Source organism: Peromyscus maniculatus, chromosome 16 (assembly GCF_049852395.1).
Source record: "Peromyscus maniculatus bairdii isolate BWxNUB_F1_BW_parent chromosome 16, HU_Pman_BW_mat_3.1, whole genome shotgun sequence".
Lineage (NCBI taxonomy): Eukaryota > Metazoa > Chordata > Mammalia > Rodentia > Cricetidae > Peromyscus > Peromyscus maniculatus.
In genome coordinates this window covers 28708132-28724916 of record NC_134867.1, presented here as the reverse complement: position 1 = coordinate 28724916, position 16785 = coordinate 28708132, and the positions used below count along the sequence as shown (strand labels likewise).

The 16785-nt window shown below is 36.6% G+C and overlaps 1 protein-coding gene across 2 annotated transcripts in view; it reads right to left on the bottom strand.

Moving 5' to 3' along the window:
- Nkain2 (sodium/potassium transporting ATPase interacting 2) overlaps positions 1-16785 on the bottom strand; it is a 1058393-nt gene that overhangs the window by 187790 nt on the left and 853818 nt on the right. For both annotated transcript variants that reach the window (XM_076552533.1, XM_006981258.4), the window contains exon 4: positions 14622-14822. In XM_076552533.1, coding sequence (XP_076408648.1) covers positions 14622-14822 — 201 coding nt within the window. The remainder of the gene's footprint in view (positions 1-14621; positions 14823-16785) is intronic.

The following is a 16785-nucleotide window of genomic DNA, read 5'->3' as shown; positions in this document are numbered from 1 at the left end:
CTTTAGGACCTTCTGCCATCTGTGGCCAAACTTGGGGAACCCTCAGTTCCGCCTCTACCATGCTCCATGGAGCTGAACCCTGATTTCTACTTACAAGACCTTTGGAGTCTGTTCCCTTCACCCACCTGCTTGCTTATCACCCACCTCTCCCACTGGACTGATGTGGGACTGCTTAGAGTCTGAACCTGGAGTGCTAACCAGAGCACTGGATCTGAGACCAGTCAGAGTATGGACCCTAAAACCTATACTGAAAATCAAGCTCCATTCTGTTGGTCCACAACTTGATAGATTGGGGTAACAGTGATCAAAAAACTGAACACCCACCTAACAAAGGCAAGACCAGATGTCCACACCAAGAAACCACAAACCTCATAACTCCTGATGGCCAGACCCCATCCCTAAAATACGAACATGAACAACTAAGACAGTATACCTCATACAGAGACCAACACCACTATTGTTATTTTTCTGGAGAAAAGCAATTTAGCTGAAGCACAAGAGAAGGACTTCAAAACAACTATGCATATGTTCAGGGACCTTAAAGAGGATATGAATATATGCCCTCCAAAAAACCCATGAAAACATGAACAGTTGAATAAAATAATGAAAGCTATTCAAGTTGTGAAAATAAAATTTGACAAGAAATAGAACTCCTAAAAGAAAAGTCAAACTTAAATAAAACTCAAAATGAAAAACTCAGAAAGTAAAAAAACAAACAAACAAACAAACAAAAAACAAACAAACAAAAACCCCAAAAACCAAAAACCAAAAACCAAACAAACAAGAACTCAAAGGAAAACCTCAGAACAGATTAAATGAAGTGGAAGAGAGAATTTCAGGTCTTGAAGACAAGGTAGAAGAAATGAATAGCTCAGTAAAAAAAAATGTTAAAGCTAAAAAAAGCCAGCCATAAAACACCCAGAAAATCTAGGACACTATGAAAAGACCTATGAATAATAGATACAGAGGAAGGAGAAGAAACCCAAATCAAATACACAGAAATTATTTTTAACAAAAATCACAGAATAAAACTTCCCCCATCTAAAGAAAGAGAAACCTATGAAGATGCAAGAACACCAAGTAGACAGGACCAGAAAAGAATCCCCTGTAACACATAATAATAAAAATAAATGTACAGAATAAAGAAAGAATACTAAAAGTTGCATGGAAAAAAGACTAACTCGTATATAAGAACAGGCTCAACAGAATACACTTGACTTTTCAATGGAAACTTTTAAATCCAGAAAAACCTACACCAATGTTGTACAAGCTCTGAAAAGATTGGAGATGCCAGCCTAGACTACTAATACCTAGTAAAAGTATCAGTCATAATCAAAGGAGAAAGAAAAATACTTCCTGATGAAAAAAGTATATATAACCAATTTCTATCTATGAACCCAGCCCTACTAGAAGGAAAATTTGGGTCTGAAGAGAAAGTTAAATATACTCAAGAGGACACAGGAATAAACTCCAGAACAGTCAACCAAAAGAAGTATAAAACAATAATAAAACAATAAAACCCCAACAAAATAACAGGAATTAATAAACACTGCTTAACAATAATGCTCAATATTAAAAGTTACAATTCCCATAATGAAAAGACATAGACTAGCAGATTTGATTAGAAAACAGGATTCATCTTTCTGCTGCTTCCAAGAAATACACATCACTAGCCTTGATAGTTGACAGACACTATAGATAGGACAGCTACCATTTTAGGGGAAGAGGATAAAAATGGTAGTCCAAGCAAATAAAACAAGAAGTAAGTAGGCATAGCTACTTTAATATCTGACAAATAGTCTTCAAACAAAAATGAGTCAGGAGAGATAGAAACGGACACTCCTTAAATAAAAAAAAAAAAACACCAAGAAGACATTACAGTTCAAAATACTATGCATCAAATCCAAGGAGAACCAATTTCATGAAGAAATACTGCCACAGCTAAAATCAAATATTGACCCAAACGTAGTGATAGTGGGTGACTTCAATACCTCTAACTCATCAATAAATAGTCCCATCCAGCCAAAACTTAAACAAACTTTGGAGTTAAATATTATTATAGTCAAAAGGACCCAACAGGCATCTAAAGATCATTCCTCTCAAACACTAAAAAATGTATTTTCTTCTCATTACCCCTTGGGAATTTCTCCAAAATTGACCACATATTAAGACACAAAACAAATCCATCTGTCTACCATGGATTAAAGCTGAATATGAACAGCAATAAAAACAAGAGAAAGTACATAAACTCGTTAAGCTAAATAACTTACTATTGAATGAAAATTGGATCAAGAAGAAATCAAGAAGGAAATAGCAACCTTTTAGGAATGAATGAAAATGAAAAACAAAGTTAGAAGACACAATGAATGCAATTTTAAGAGAAAAGTTAATAGCACTAAGCACCTACATTGAAAAATAACCTATTAATGACTTAATGATGTTCGTGAAGGCTTTAGAAAAACAAGGAGAAATAACACCCCCAAATAGCAGATAGGAAGAAATATTCAAACTTAGGCCTGAAACTAATTAAATAGAAATAACAACAACAATAAAAAACAATACAAAGAATAAATGAAATGATAAGGTGGTTCTTTGAAAGAAATCAAGAAGATTGAGAAAATTTAACCAAATAAGTCAAAAGAGAGAGAAGATTCAAAGCAACACAATTAGAGATAAAAGGGAGAAAGTAAAGAAGACACCAAGGAAATTCAGATATGCGTAAGGGTGTACATTATGAGACAAAAACCCTGAGAGTGCAGTAATGTCACACATAACTTGGCAGGGACCAGCCACTCTCTAATTAGATTTAAAGCCTACTCAATATGACAGAAATAACTCCTGGTATTGGAAAGCTAGCCACCAACCCAGCATTAGTGAAGTTGTGGGCCTTGGAGGAGAACCTACAAATGCCATTTTACTAACCTAGCATCATCTCTAACTCCTTTATAAATCTTGTCCTTATACTCACAGGTAAGTGTAGTTATCAACCCTCATTAAGGTGACTTCTTTTTGGGACAGACAGAGACCATGACAGACAACCACCACAAGTCAAAATGCAGAGTCGTGGATCTCAGTCCCAAATGATACATCCATAACACCAGTCCTGTACCTAAGGCTCAGGAATCATTGCAGAAGTGGAAGAGGAATGATTTTAAGAGCCAGAGAAACAGATTGATTACCGTGAGATCGTGTCTCCTGGAAAGAGCAGAAACTACACCCACGAGGCCTTGTCAACAAGGCTGACTAAACATGATCTGAGCAAGGACAACACCAACAGATGTACTAATGTAGAACGTGGAAGGTCATCAGGTCTCAACTCTAGAGAAAGAACTACAGGCAACTACAGAATGCTTAGAGTAGGAGGCATAGTTTTCCTCAGGAAAGACCATATTCATTGGTTATACAATACCAAATGGTCAGCTATAAAAGTATGTGTAATAAATATGTGTAAAAAATATGTGTAAAAATAAAAGTAATATGACACAGACTGAGAAGCTTGCATTTATATATTTTTGAATGCACACACACACACACACACACACACACACACACACACACACACGCACAAACTGAAGAAAAGAGCCTATGAGTTTGAAAAAGACAAGACAGCAAGTGTGTCAGGGGATAAGAATGGGAGACTTTGGAGGAAGGAAAGGAAAGGGGGAAATGATGTAATTATATTATAATCCCTCAATCGAATTATTATTATTATTATTATTTTGGTTTTTCGAGACAGGGTTTCTCTGTGTAGTTTTGGTGCCTGTCCTGGATCTTGCTCTGTAGACCAGGCTGGCCTTGAACTCACAAAGATCCGCCTGGCTCTGCCTCCTGAGTGCTGGAATTAAAGGCATGTACCACCACCGCCCGGCTCCTCAAATTATTTAAACACACACACACACACAAATTTGTATTCTACCAAACTGGAAAAGCTAAAATAAATGAGTGCAATTGATACATACAACCACTAAAGTTAAATCAAGGTGATATAAATAATTTAAACAGACCCATAATACCTAGTAACATATTTACAGCAATTTAAAAATCTCTCAATTAAAAAATATGCCCAGGGCTACAAGAATGCATCTCAGAATCCTACCAGGCTTTCAAAAAAGAATTAATACCAATACTCCTCAAATTATTTTGAAAAAAAAGAAACCGAGGGAACATTTCCATTTTCAAGAAGTTATTATTATTCTGATACCAAACCCCAACAAAGACCCAACAAAAAGAAAATTATAAACCATTATTCCTATGAACATAGATGCAAAAATTTATAATAAAATATTTGCAAACTAAATTTAAGAACACATCAAAAAGATTATCCACCATGATCAATTTGACTTCATCTCAGATATTCAGTATGTATGGTTCAACATACATAAATCAATAAAAGTAATCCCCCATATAAACAGATTAAAAACAGAAATCACATGATCATCTCTTAGAAGCAGAAAAAGGCCTTTGACAAAGTATAACATCTCTTTAGGATGTTGCTGGACTTTATCCTAACCCTAAAGGCAACCTGCAACAAGCCCATGGCCAACATCATTCTAAAGGAAGAGAAACAATTTCCAAGCATTTCCACTAAAATCAGGAACAAGACAAAGATGTCCTCTTTTTTTATATCTATTCAATATAATATGCAGAGTCTTAGCTAGAAAAAAAAACTGAAGGAGGACAAAGGGATACAAATAGAGAAAGTCCAAACATTCTTATTTGCAAATGATATGATTTTATACAGAAGAGACCCTAAGGACTCCATTAGGAAACTTCTACAGCTGATAAATTATTTCAGCAAAGTAGTAAGAAACAAAATTAACACACACACACACACACACACACACACACACACACACACACACACACACACACACAAGCAAAACAAACAAAACAGAACAAAACAAAAAACCAATTAGCCTCCCCAAATGTAAATGATAAACACAGAGAAAGAAATCTTTCATAGTAGCTCCAAAAAAATATCTTGGGACAACTCTAACAAAGCAAGTGGAACACTTGTATGCTAAAACCTTTAAGATATTGAAGAAAAAAATTAAAGAAGATATTTAAAGTTGAAAAGATCTCACATGTTAATGGTACAGTAGTATTAATATTTTGAAAGTGGTGATCTTACCAAATGCAATCTATAGATTCAGTACAGTCTCCACCAAAATTCTAACAGTTTTTCACAGAAATTGAAAAAAAAAGCAATTTTAAACTTCACATAGAAACACAAAATACATAGGATAGCTCAAATAATTATCAGTAATAAAGGAACTGTTGGCTGTACCACCATCCCAGTTTTCAAGTGTATTACAAAATTATAATAATAAACAGCCTTGCATTGTCATAAAATAGACACCTTTATCAATGAAATAGAATTGAAGACCCAGACATAATTCCACACACCTACAGATTCCTGGTTTTTGAAACAGAAGCAAAAAAAAATACATGTTGAAGGAAATATAGCATCTTCTACAAATGGTGCTTGTCAAAGTGAATAACTTATAGAGAAGAATAAAAATAGGTTCATATCTATTACTCCACACAAACTCAATCCAGATGGACCAAGGACCTCAACATAAAACAAGATACCCTGGACTGAGGAAGAGAAAGTAGGGGATACCCTTGGATTCATTGGCAGAGGAAAGGACTTCCTGATAGTAAAGGCTGTAAGATGAACAATTAATGAATAGGACCTCCTGAAACTTAAAAGTTTCTTCCAGCAAAGGACACCATCATCATTCTGGCAAAGAGATAGCCCATGGAATGGGAAAAATTCTTTACCAATTATACATCCAACAGAGGGTTAGTATACAGAATATACAAAGGACTAATTAAACAAACATATGAAAAAAACCACAAAAAAACCCAAACTCCTGAACATGAAGAATACAAATTACCCAATTAAAAATGTGGTCTAGAATTTAACAGAGAGTTTTTAAAAGATGAAACACAAATGGCTGAGAAACACTTAAGATGTTCAACGTTCTTAAACCATCTGCAAATTCAAACTCATTTAAGATTTCAGCTTACTCCAGTTAGAATGGCCAAGATTAATAAAACAACAGATGCTGGTGAAGATGTGGGGGCAGGGGATCACTTACTCATTGCTTATGGGAATGAAAACTTGTAAAGCCACTGTGGAAGTATACATGCACTTCCTAAAAAAACTGAAATAGAAGGACAACAAGATCCAGATACACCACTCTTGAGCATTTCCCCAAAGGAGTCCACTACTTACTGCAGAGATACTTGTTATTCATTGCTGAAATATTCATATTCATATAAGATGGAAATGAGAAATGGCCTAGATGTCCATCAACTGATGAATGGGTAATGGAATAGTATATTTACACAAGGAATATTATTCAACCATTAAGAACAATGAAATTTGTAGGTAATTGATGAAGTTAGAAACAATGATCCTTAGTGAAGTAACCCAGACCCCCAAAGAAAAACATTGCATGTCTTTTCTTATAGATGAATATTAGTTTTTCAGCTTTAGTTATGGGTGGCTTATTTACAATATCCATAGAGATTATTAGGTGGTTAGTAAGGGACTAGGCAGGAGAAAGAGATTTATCAAGGAAGGGCAAATGGAATATAGTGTTATAACGGGATAAAGGGGAAACAAGAACAGGGGGATTAAATGGGGGTGATGGTGGACAAAAAAGCAGGACAGAAGAGAAAATATGGGGAAGGATAAGCAACACTAAAGGCCTTATTGAAGAGTCACATGGAAACCTACTCCTGTAGAATCTTCCTAGTATGTATGTATGTATATATATACATATACATATATATTTATATAATTTTGATGAAGGTACCACATAATAGAGGAGACAATTCCCGAATTCGATACCCCAGTGCCAGGGATGGGTCACATCATTTATAGTTGTTGGCCATAGAGGATCTTCTAGAACATTCTAAGCTACTGCCAATGCTATTGGTACTCCCCACAACCTGACAGTCAGATCCTATTGCTGAAGGAAAGACTGTAAGAACCAGAGGTGTTGGACAGCTCCAAGGAAACAGTATTTTCCAGACAAATTAAAGCTGATGCGGTTTTGAACTCACCATGATCGACAACATGCACAAACCCAGCTGCACAAGTCTGTCAGTCAAAATCCCAGCACAGAAAAAAGAAAATAGGCACAAGGTCCCACCCCCTGACCAGAAAGCTATGTGTGACTTATAGCTGCTGAGAGGGGGAAAATTCAGTTTTCATCAATGGAGTGACTCTGGGTATATCCACCATACTCAAAGGCAGGCCTCATGCTCAGCAGCAGTTGACCAACACAGAGTGAACCACACAATGAACTCCATGTTTGTTTTTTGCTTTGTTTTTGCTTTTGCTTTTTGGTGTGTGTGTGTGTGTGTGTGTGTGCGTGCGCATGCGTGTGTGCAAGTGTGTGTCCTTTTGTTCAAACAACATTAAGTTGGATGGGTAGACAGATACAGAAGATCTGGAGGAGGGGAGAGAATATGATTAAAATATATTGTGTGAAAAATGAAAAACAAAGCCCAGGTTTTTCTGAAGTTCTATAGAGTTCTTTTTGATCCTACAGTCCCACTTCACTACTTTCACAGAATTTTGACCTAATGAAATGTATTTATTTATTTGATTTTCATTTGCCCATTATCTCATAATACTTTGCATTGAATTATCATACATATTCATAATTTGTCTTATACATTATATTAACATGTATAAATTTAAACATGACTTTTTCTCTGAGTTCATAAGAACTAAATGTTGAAATGTATTTGCATTTGAGTTATAGTCATAGTTATAATTTTATACAACTGATCAAAACAATGCAGTCTATAATAAACAGATAGAAGTTATTAAGTGCAAATTAAATTTTTATTTGAAATGCACTTGCTATTAATACTAAAATGAGACAGCTCAGCATGATTCATATTTTAGTATATTGTTTACTTGTAAGCACTGAAAAATCTTGTTCTTAAATATCAAAGTAGTGAGTACATTTTGTATGATGATGTTACCCAATTTTAATGACTTATTCTAAGCTGCATGCCACAATTTACACATTCTCTTTCACCAAAATCGTTTCAAATAACCTGCCAACTGGCAAATCTATTAGGTTTTCCTTCTACTTTAATGAAAGCAAAGAACTGGAAATTGCTCAATTTGCAACAATTTCTGGGAAATATATCAAAAACATGACAAAGATCTAATGAACAACTATTAATCATACCCCAGAATCTCTTAAAGGCACCAGCACTGATTAAATTAAAATGTTTGCAAAATGTTGAAAGATTATTGACTTTACATTTGTGTCTTTTTATATAATATAATGTTTTGTTAATTTAAAATGTCATGTGCTCTGGTTTATCTTTATCAAACTATAGCACTACAGACATGCTTAGTTTAGTTTATAAAACTTGTAAAATAAAAAGTATAATATAAATGGATAGATAATTTTTCACTCTGAAACACATCAGACAAATCAAATTTATTCTTTCTATCAGTAAATCTGTTTACATAGGTGTCATGGCTCACAACTGTAATCCCGGTACTTGGGAGGCTGAGGTAGGTGGATGGCCTTGGAATCTAAGGCCCTCCTGGGCTATAGAGTGAGACTCTGTTTCAAAATAAAATTTTTAAAAAAAGGAAAAAGAAAAGAAGGGAAAAGTCTGTCTTATTTTTCCACTGAAATAAGTATAAAAATGGATATCCCCATGACAAGCATATGACTTCTGAATAGAGCAGTAGCTGAGAACCAAAGCATCCCATTTCCCCAATCATCCCTTTTAAGCCAGTCTCGTGACACTACCCACTTCATAGTAATGTCCTACTTGCATAAAGGTGAGGACCCAAATCTTTAACAACCCAATCAACGTAAAGAAGTGTTTCCAGATTAAAGGAGACATAAGGAACAACATATACAATAATAACCCCATTCACCTGTGCGTACTCTACCCATTAGCAAAACGCCAGTTCTCACAAAGCATTCCAGCACAAAGTGTAGAAATTTTGGGTGAAGTATTATAAAAACTGTAAACTAGGCACAACTGAATACAATAAAAGCCAAATCCAAATTATCAACCTGAATCATGGGAATATTTGCAATTCATTGGTCTGAAAGAAAATGTTTCCTTTATTACTTCTTACTTAACTATTATCTGTTGGATAATGATTTTGTGCACACAGCAAAGTACAGAGTTTTATGAACAGGGAAGATGTGTGCCTGAAGGGTGGAAGACTTGACAACTGCTATGTTTTAAGCTGAGAGCTACACACCAGTATGAAAGCTTTTCCTAAAGTCTTTACGAATCCCTGCCAATTTGTGTATGGTTTCCAAGCCACCTCTAAAGACTGTGGGAAATATAAGGCTTATTTACATTTTTACCAATATCCTCTGCTCGTCTCCTAAAAGAATATTAATCAAGCCGCTATGAATTTAGAAGTGTGTCGGATGTAAAGGAAATAGAGGAAAACAAAGACAAGCAATTTTGGTTGGTGAGGTTTGTATTAAGTTTAGGAATATTGATTCTCTGGATGTGGGCTAAAGGAAAAAAAAAGGTGATTAGCTGGCTTTGTTTTCCAATGAATTTCTTTTTGAATTCTAACATAATTTCAATAAATACAGTTACTTAAGCTATTACAATAAATCTTTTCCTTTAAAATAACATTTGTGTATGTTATCATGTTTTAGCCACGGTGTTGCTTACGGGAGGGAAGCTAATGTGAACATAATGAATATGAGGCTCATAGACACCAACTCTTCTCCCACATGGGAGAGGTAGCTAATCAATCATAGGATTCTTTGCCCAGACAGACTCTGGAGTTTTGGACTTCAAGTATCCATTACTCATCAGTGGGTAACAGCGTTCATGCTGAAGGTTATTTCTTTTCCTTGCTGTTGGAGCATGGCCACTGTCCTTTAACCAACCACATATGTGAACAAAGGCTTTTAACCTGTTCTGCTCCCTTGAGGGACTGTTGCACAGTCAAAAGCATAGATTTTTTGGGAGTGTGCTTTCTAATCTTTGCAATATCAGCCACACACTGCTTAAGGAATCGTATGAGTCTGTCTATAACATGAAAACGTCATTCCCCAGTTGATCTCCATCTTACTCTCCCCACACATAGTTAATGTGTTTTGCAAATGTGGGGCTTTGAGAAACATTTTTTTGTTGTTGTTTTATTAAAACTGCACACACCTGTATGCCTTTTGAATGCAACAGAGGTGGAGGAAGCTGGAAGACTGGCATCTGGCTCATCATTAGGGTTTTCTGCTTAGCTGGAGGCTGTATGATTAGTAGCCCCTCTTCTCAATTATAGGGGTATTATACTTGTCTTCCTTTGCCCATAGATGGGAGATATCTATGTGTGGAATGCAAATTTGGGTTTTGTGAACGCTACTTCCAAAATTAGCCAGGAGCTGATTGGCGGAAATCACAATGGGGTAACAAGCATTTGAGGGTTCAGGAATCTGTGAAAGAAAGGCTGAGCCATGGCAGAGTAAAAACCAGAGAGATCTGGAATTAATTAAGAGCAATCACTGGGAGAGCAGTCATTCATAGAAGCAGATTTGAGCCAGCCAGCCTGGAAGCCAGCTTCAAAGACGGATGCAAACAGGAGTAAGCACTTCGCTGACTTTGCCGAATGCGGGATGAGAGTAAGAAGCAAAGATTATGCCCCAAATTGCACAAAATACATTCTCACCGCATCTCCAATGCTTTCTACTGGCACCAGGTCTGTACCATCGTGAATCTATTTCCATTTTTTTGTGACATCCTCAAATACAGAACTCTAGATCTCTCTGTTTTTCTAGAAACCGATAGGGCCAAGTACCCAGGAATTGTTTACTACACTGAGTAGAGCTGAATATTTTATTATCTGAAGGATGATATGGGTGATTCAGAGGGCAGGAATAGATATTCAGAACAGCATTTTTTTCTCTTCATTGTTATATCAGGAGTGATCATAATGACCACAGGAAAATGTGTTCTTAAGGAAGAGGAACTTGTTCAAGACAAGCCCTTAGGGGAACAGCAGGCACTTTTTAGCCCAAATGAACAACAGGAAGCCCAAAGGCAGAAAGCATATAGAACTTAATTATGTGCTTCCTAACCATGCTCACCTAGGCTATAATCGGCACTGCAAAATAAACATTGCTATCCTCAAAGGAGGAACGAGTTAAAAGGACAGGCAAGGTCCCCACTTCTCCATTCTGGAGTCGATGCAGAGAGGCGAAATGAGAAGCCAGTCACATCAGCTCTTGAAGATGTTCCATCTTCTCTACACTGTGTCTACAGTGCACTGTGTGTGTGTGCTGTACTGTGTGTCCTGTGTGTGCTGTGCACGGTGTACTGTGTATACTGTGCATTGTGTGTACTGTGTACTGTGTGTGCTGTGCACGGTGTATACTGTGCACTGTGTTTATTGTGCACTGAGCCATTAAAGGTTGGTTTTACTGTGTAACATATTTTTCTTTGGCTAGTATGTCACCCTTAACATATACATCTATATCCCAATGTATTTCTGTAGAAATTCCCTGCGTGCCAAAATCTTACATGGGGTTTAATAAAACTGTAGCTGTAGTTACATATCCACACAACACAAATTCAAATAGCTTTCTAAAAATGATCATTATAACTATCCATGCACATAAATTACATCTGCATATCATCTTCGAGACATAGGTGGAAGTTTGCCAAATTGTAGGTTCAGTAAAAGATGATGAGATGTTTTGCACAGGTGTATTTTGTTTAAATCCCCTCTCTAATGTGTCTGTGTGAAGATATTTATCTGTCTGTTAATTCCAGAAGTATTTTACTTTTCTCAGGCAAAGCTACTTGAATAGACTTTGACGAATGAAGTGACCATGAAAGTCATCATAGCCAGCTTACGTCTTCCTCACAAGAAACAAAATAAACAGTTTCCAAGTTTGAAACTGTCACAAAAGACTTCCTTCACTGAAGATGTGTCTTTGGTTAGACAAATCAAAGGGGAAGCACTCTACGCATTTGTTACCCAGAACACTGTCTGCTTAACTTCGCTGAATCTCTGCCTATGTTGGTCTGGTTTGTCTTTGAGGACGGGATCCCTGAAAGCCAGGACTTCTGAAGATCAAAAGTCCTTTGTGATGTATCTTAGAAAAAAACTGATTGAATATATGATGGCTGCCAGAGTGACTACCGGATAACTCTAACTTGAATGTAATCTAGCTGCATTTTAAGTACACACGCCTTGGTGCCATCACAGTTGACATTTCCATCATTAGAACACAAAGCCAATTAAAAGGAGATAATAGTAATAATAATAATAATAATAATAATAATAATAATAATAATAATAACAATCTATGCTTATTCTCAGAGAAGACATGTATATTCCTCTCCTGACTCCCATCTCCACTTTCTTTATTCTGCATCGATAATCTCCTCAACCTTCAGTGATTCAATAGCTGGCTTCTAAGCCCCATCTCATGCTTCTGTGATTTTTCAGAGAAGGAACCTTCCTTCATTGCTCAGACAGTGCAGCGTCTTAGCGACTGGTTCGGCAACACCAAGAGAGGAAAGGGCTCATCTAGTTCGGGTTTAAAAAATGGTAATACTTCAAGGAAGAACACAGTTCAGATTTCTAGACATCAGCCTTGTCTGCAAAGATTTGTAGTTCTTCCTCTGGCACTAGGAGACAGTGAACTGTAACAATGACCCCTTCTTTCAGATTAGGGGTATGCCAATGTGATTCTCCACATCTATTTTGATCTCAGGCACGACAATTCATGACCACTGGGCTGGAGGTGGCTCCATTAGCCTTGTTTCTTATGTGACGACTGAAGCCTTCAACAGAAACTCAAGCTGACATACACAGAAAGTGTCTGTGTTTGGTTTTCTGTTTGATTTTTGAGATATCGTTTATGGACATAGCTCAGAGCTGCCTTGAACTCAAAAATCCTGCATCAACCTCCTAACTATGCAGACTACATCCACATTCTACAATCCTTGGTTAACAATAAGTTTTTAAATTTTTCATTACAGAGGTTTATAAAATGTTTATTAGCACAATACATTCAGTCTATCTATCTATCTATCTATCTATCTATCTATCTATCTATCTATCTATCTATCTCTCACAATATCTTTTTTTTGCTTTGTTTTTTGTTTCTTTGGTTTTTTTGTTTGTTTTTTGAGACAGGGTGTCTCTGTGTGGCCCTGGCTGTACTAGAATTTGCTCTGTAGACCAGGCTGGTCTTGAACTCACTGAGATCCACCTGCTTCTGCCTCCTGAGTGCTGGGAATAAAGGCATGCACCACCATGCTCAGCTACAATAAATATCTTATCTCATAGTAAAAAGAATTTTTTCTTAAATCTAGAGACATTGAAACCATTTTACATATAACTTATTGTTTTTTATTATTTAACTGTGAGTTAATATTACCCTCAAAGTAATTAGCTGAAGAAAGAGTTAAACAACAAATTTTATTTGTTGCTAATAAGTTTAAGGTTGTGAACATTGATTACAAGTGTATATGGAATGTAAAGAATATATATATTTTTATTTTATAATTTTATAAACTGTATATTTCTAGGTGTTCACATAAACACATGAGTGTAATGGGTAGCTGTTCCAGCTTTAACCAGGAAGTACTACCCCCATTGAGGCTTCCAGTAACTGTCACACCTATGAGATGGGCCAAGACAGGAGCACTTAAGTCATGAGATTCAGATGTGCCGGTTATTTTGGTTCCTGGATCCTGGACGCTGGAGGTAGACCAAGCAGAGTTCTTTAGAGAACACCCCTGGACTGCACTTCACCTTTCCCAGACCCTGTAACCCATCCCTTTACTTGTAAGTTACCCCATAAAATAAACCTCCCTTTTAACGACGTGGAGTTGCCTTAATAATTCCACCAATACATGAGATCATGTATAACAAAGTTGTAAACTTTCTAAATCTCACAGAATTACATAGTTAGGTTTCCTAAGTTTCTTCAGGAAAAGCTGTTTTTTATTTGTATCTTTATCCTAATAGTTTAAATAATTTATTTGTATGACATAAGCAATTGTGACACTAATTTGACATTTGTAACTTCATTGCCTCCTGATACAATGAGGGTCCTTTATTGTCACAACATAAAATACGGGGGGCATGAAAGTCTAGAGGTAGACTCTAGGGGAAGTATGAATTGCTCTGAAAAAGGAGGGAGTATAAAAAGTGAAAGACCTATGAAATCTTGGAGAATGAAGAGGACAGGCAAACAGAAGAAAGAATTTGTACTAACAGATCAGCCAAAAGAAACATCCAGAGGGGGGAAAATACATATTCAAATCTTTCTTCTTGGGTAGGAAGAATGTAAGATGTGAAAACCTCCCTTGACAATCTTAAGAAAAGTTTACCAGCAATAAAAATAATCAAATCTTTATGGGTTGGATGATATCAAGGGGTCTTTGTCAATTGCTGATGAAAAGCAGCATACACAAGTTTGGAAAGACTTGATTTAACCCAGCAAATTCCTATTGTAAGTGACATTAATTGGAAAAGCCAAAAACCACACACATTTAACACAGAGTCCATGTGCACTGAGTTTGGCCAGAAATAAATAATTTCAGAAGCACTAGAGTGGTTAGCTGTCAACACTTACTGCGAGGATGATCTGGAGGGAACTATGAGCCACTTCTATGTATTGGTACTCCAGAAAACACCCTGAGACAGTGATGTATCGATGGTCTTCTGGGGCCCAGTCTGGAGCTGGCGTCACAGATGTCACCATACATCCTGGTCCATTCTCCATCCACCAAGATCGGTGCATTGAAATATTAAATGTCAGGATAAGGTCTGTTTCCTGCAAGAAGGCAATTTGTAAGGATGAGAAAAACTATAAATATTAGTTTATTTGGGATGGACTTATGTTTCCTGTTTGAAAATGTAGGTCCCTCCCCATCTCCAAGTAGTGTATATTATAGGCACTTAAAGAAACAAAGTAATAATGTGTATATAGATTATACTTTTGAAGGCTTGACTGCCATAATACTAACAGTAAAAATATTTTTTCAGAAAAATTACTAATCATTTACATTAATTGTAGTGTTGAAGTGTCCCTTTTGAGACTTGAAACTTCATGAGACTAGTGATTTAAACTATATAATTGTGTTAAATTAGTGTTATTATAAATCTGATTCATTTCTTTTCTCTCCAAATATTTATTTTTCTCACATTTTAGTTTCAAACTGAATCTCAATTTGACTACATTTACGTTAGTGTTGGGGCTAATGGTAGGATTTTTTTTGGATCTTTCCATAATACAACACACTATTACTTGGTTTTCCCTTTCTACTAAATTTGGTCCTGTTTGTCCACATGGAATTGGTTCCAGGACCCTGCAGACATCAAAATTCGAAGAAGCCCATGTCCTTTATATTAAAAGGCAGCTGCCTGAATAAACTGCATAGCCTTTGAGTTTAGAGGGGAAATTGTTTCAGCAAATCATTATCTTCAATCTTGTTAACTTCCATTGTGAATTTGTTCATAACATTTTTCTTAGAAAATATCAGCAAATTCTTACAGGATAGAGATTATAAACTCACAGCGCTTTGGATGAATTGGATGGTATACAATGTAATTGATTGATTATACACACTGGCAAGAAGGTATCAATGGCAATCAAACATAAAGAAGGTACAGGGAATGCATCAAACACTTTCCATTTCTCAGAGTCATGAGGGATGACCGATGTGGGAACTGTATTACTTCAATGGTATGGAGCTATGGGATAATAGGAGCAAACTGCTCTTACTCCAGAATGAGTTGCTCATCAAGGTTTTGTGACCTTGAGCCACTGACTCATGCTGAAAACACTAAGGATTAAGTTATAGCTGAAGAACCCATGCACTGTAGAGAGGATCCCATTGGAGAAAAATGTGCTATGGTGTCACTGTCTTTCCTGTATTACTCAGGTAAAGATGGAAGAGAGTATTCCTTCTTCCTTGGAAACTTGGAGACAAAGAGCTGGTGGCTACTGACTTAGACTTAATAACTCTCGAAATAAAGCTTACAGATAAAGCCATCTGCTCAGTGACCAAGCAAAAACTGGTGATGGTTTTGGGAAATAAGTATATTGCCACAGAAGACAGGTTCATAGTAAAGAACTTTGGGAGAAATTTGTGGTCCACCATGAGAGAGTTAACTGTGGCTGTTTCCCACGGCTTTCCAAGAATAGAAGAAGTTCTGTTAGCAAGGCAATAACAGCTGTATCTTTCCTGCCTCATATTCCCAGGTTTTAAAGAAAGAAAAGTAATACAAAAAAGTAGAGCAGGGAAACCGACAGTCATGTGCCTGCTGCTGAGCCACTTAATGTAAGTCACTTTCTGAAGTGTCCAACAATTTACCATGAGCAAGTCGGTTTGATAATCCTCCAAAAGTCTTGTTGGTGCCTATATAGCTTTCCTGTCCCCTTAACTCTTCTATTCAGGCCTGAAGGAGTGGGAACAATAATTGCTAATTAGGAAATGCATGGTTATGAAAGACAGAAAGACACACACACACACACACACACACACACACACACACACACACACACACACACACACAGGCCTTTCCTATGGAGTGGGGGTTAACTTTGAGTGAAACTTGAACATCTTTATTCCAGAGCTAGAAAGCAACTTTTGTTTTGTTTTGAAACAACTTCTCACTGTGTAGCTCTGGCTGGCCTGGGGCTGGATATATACCCCAGACCTGGCTGAGAACATACGGAGATCTATCTGCCTCTTTCTCCAAGTGCTGAGATTAAAGATGTGCACCACTGGCCC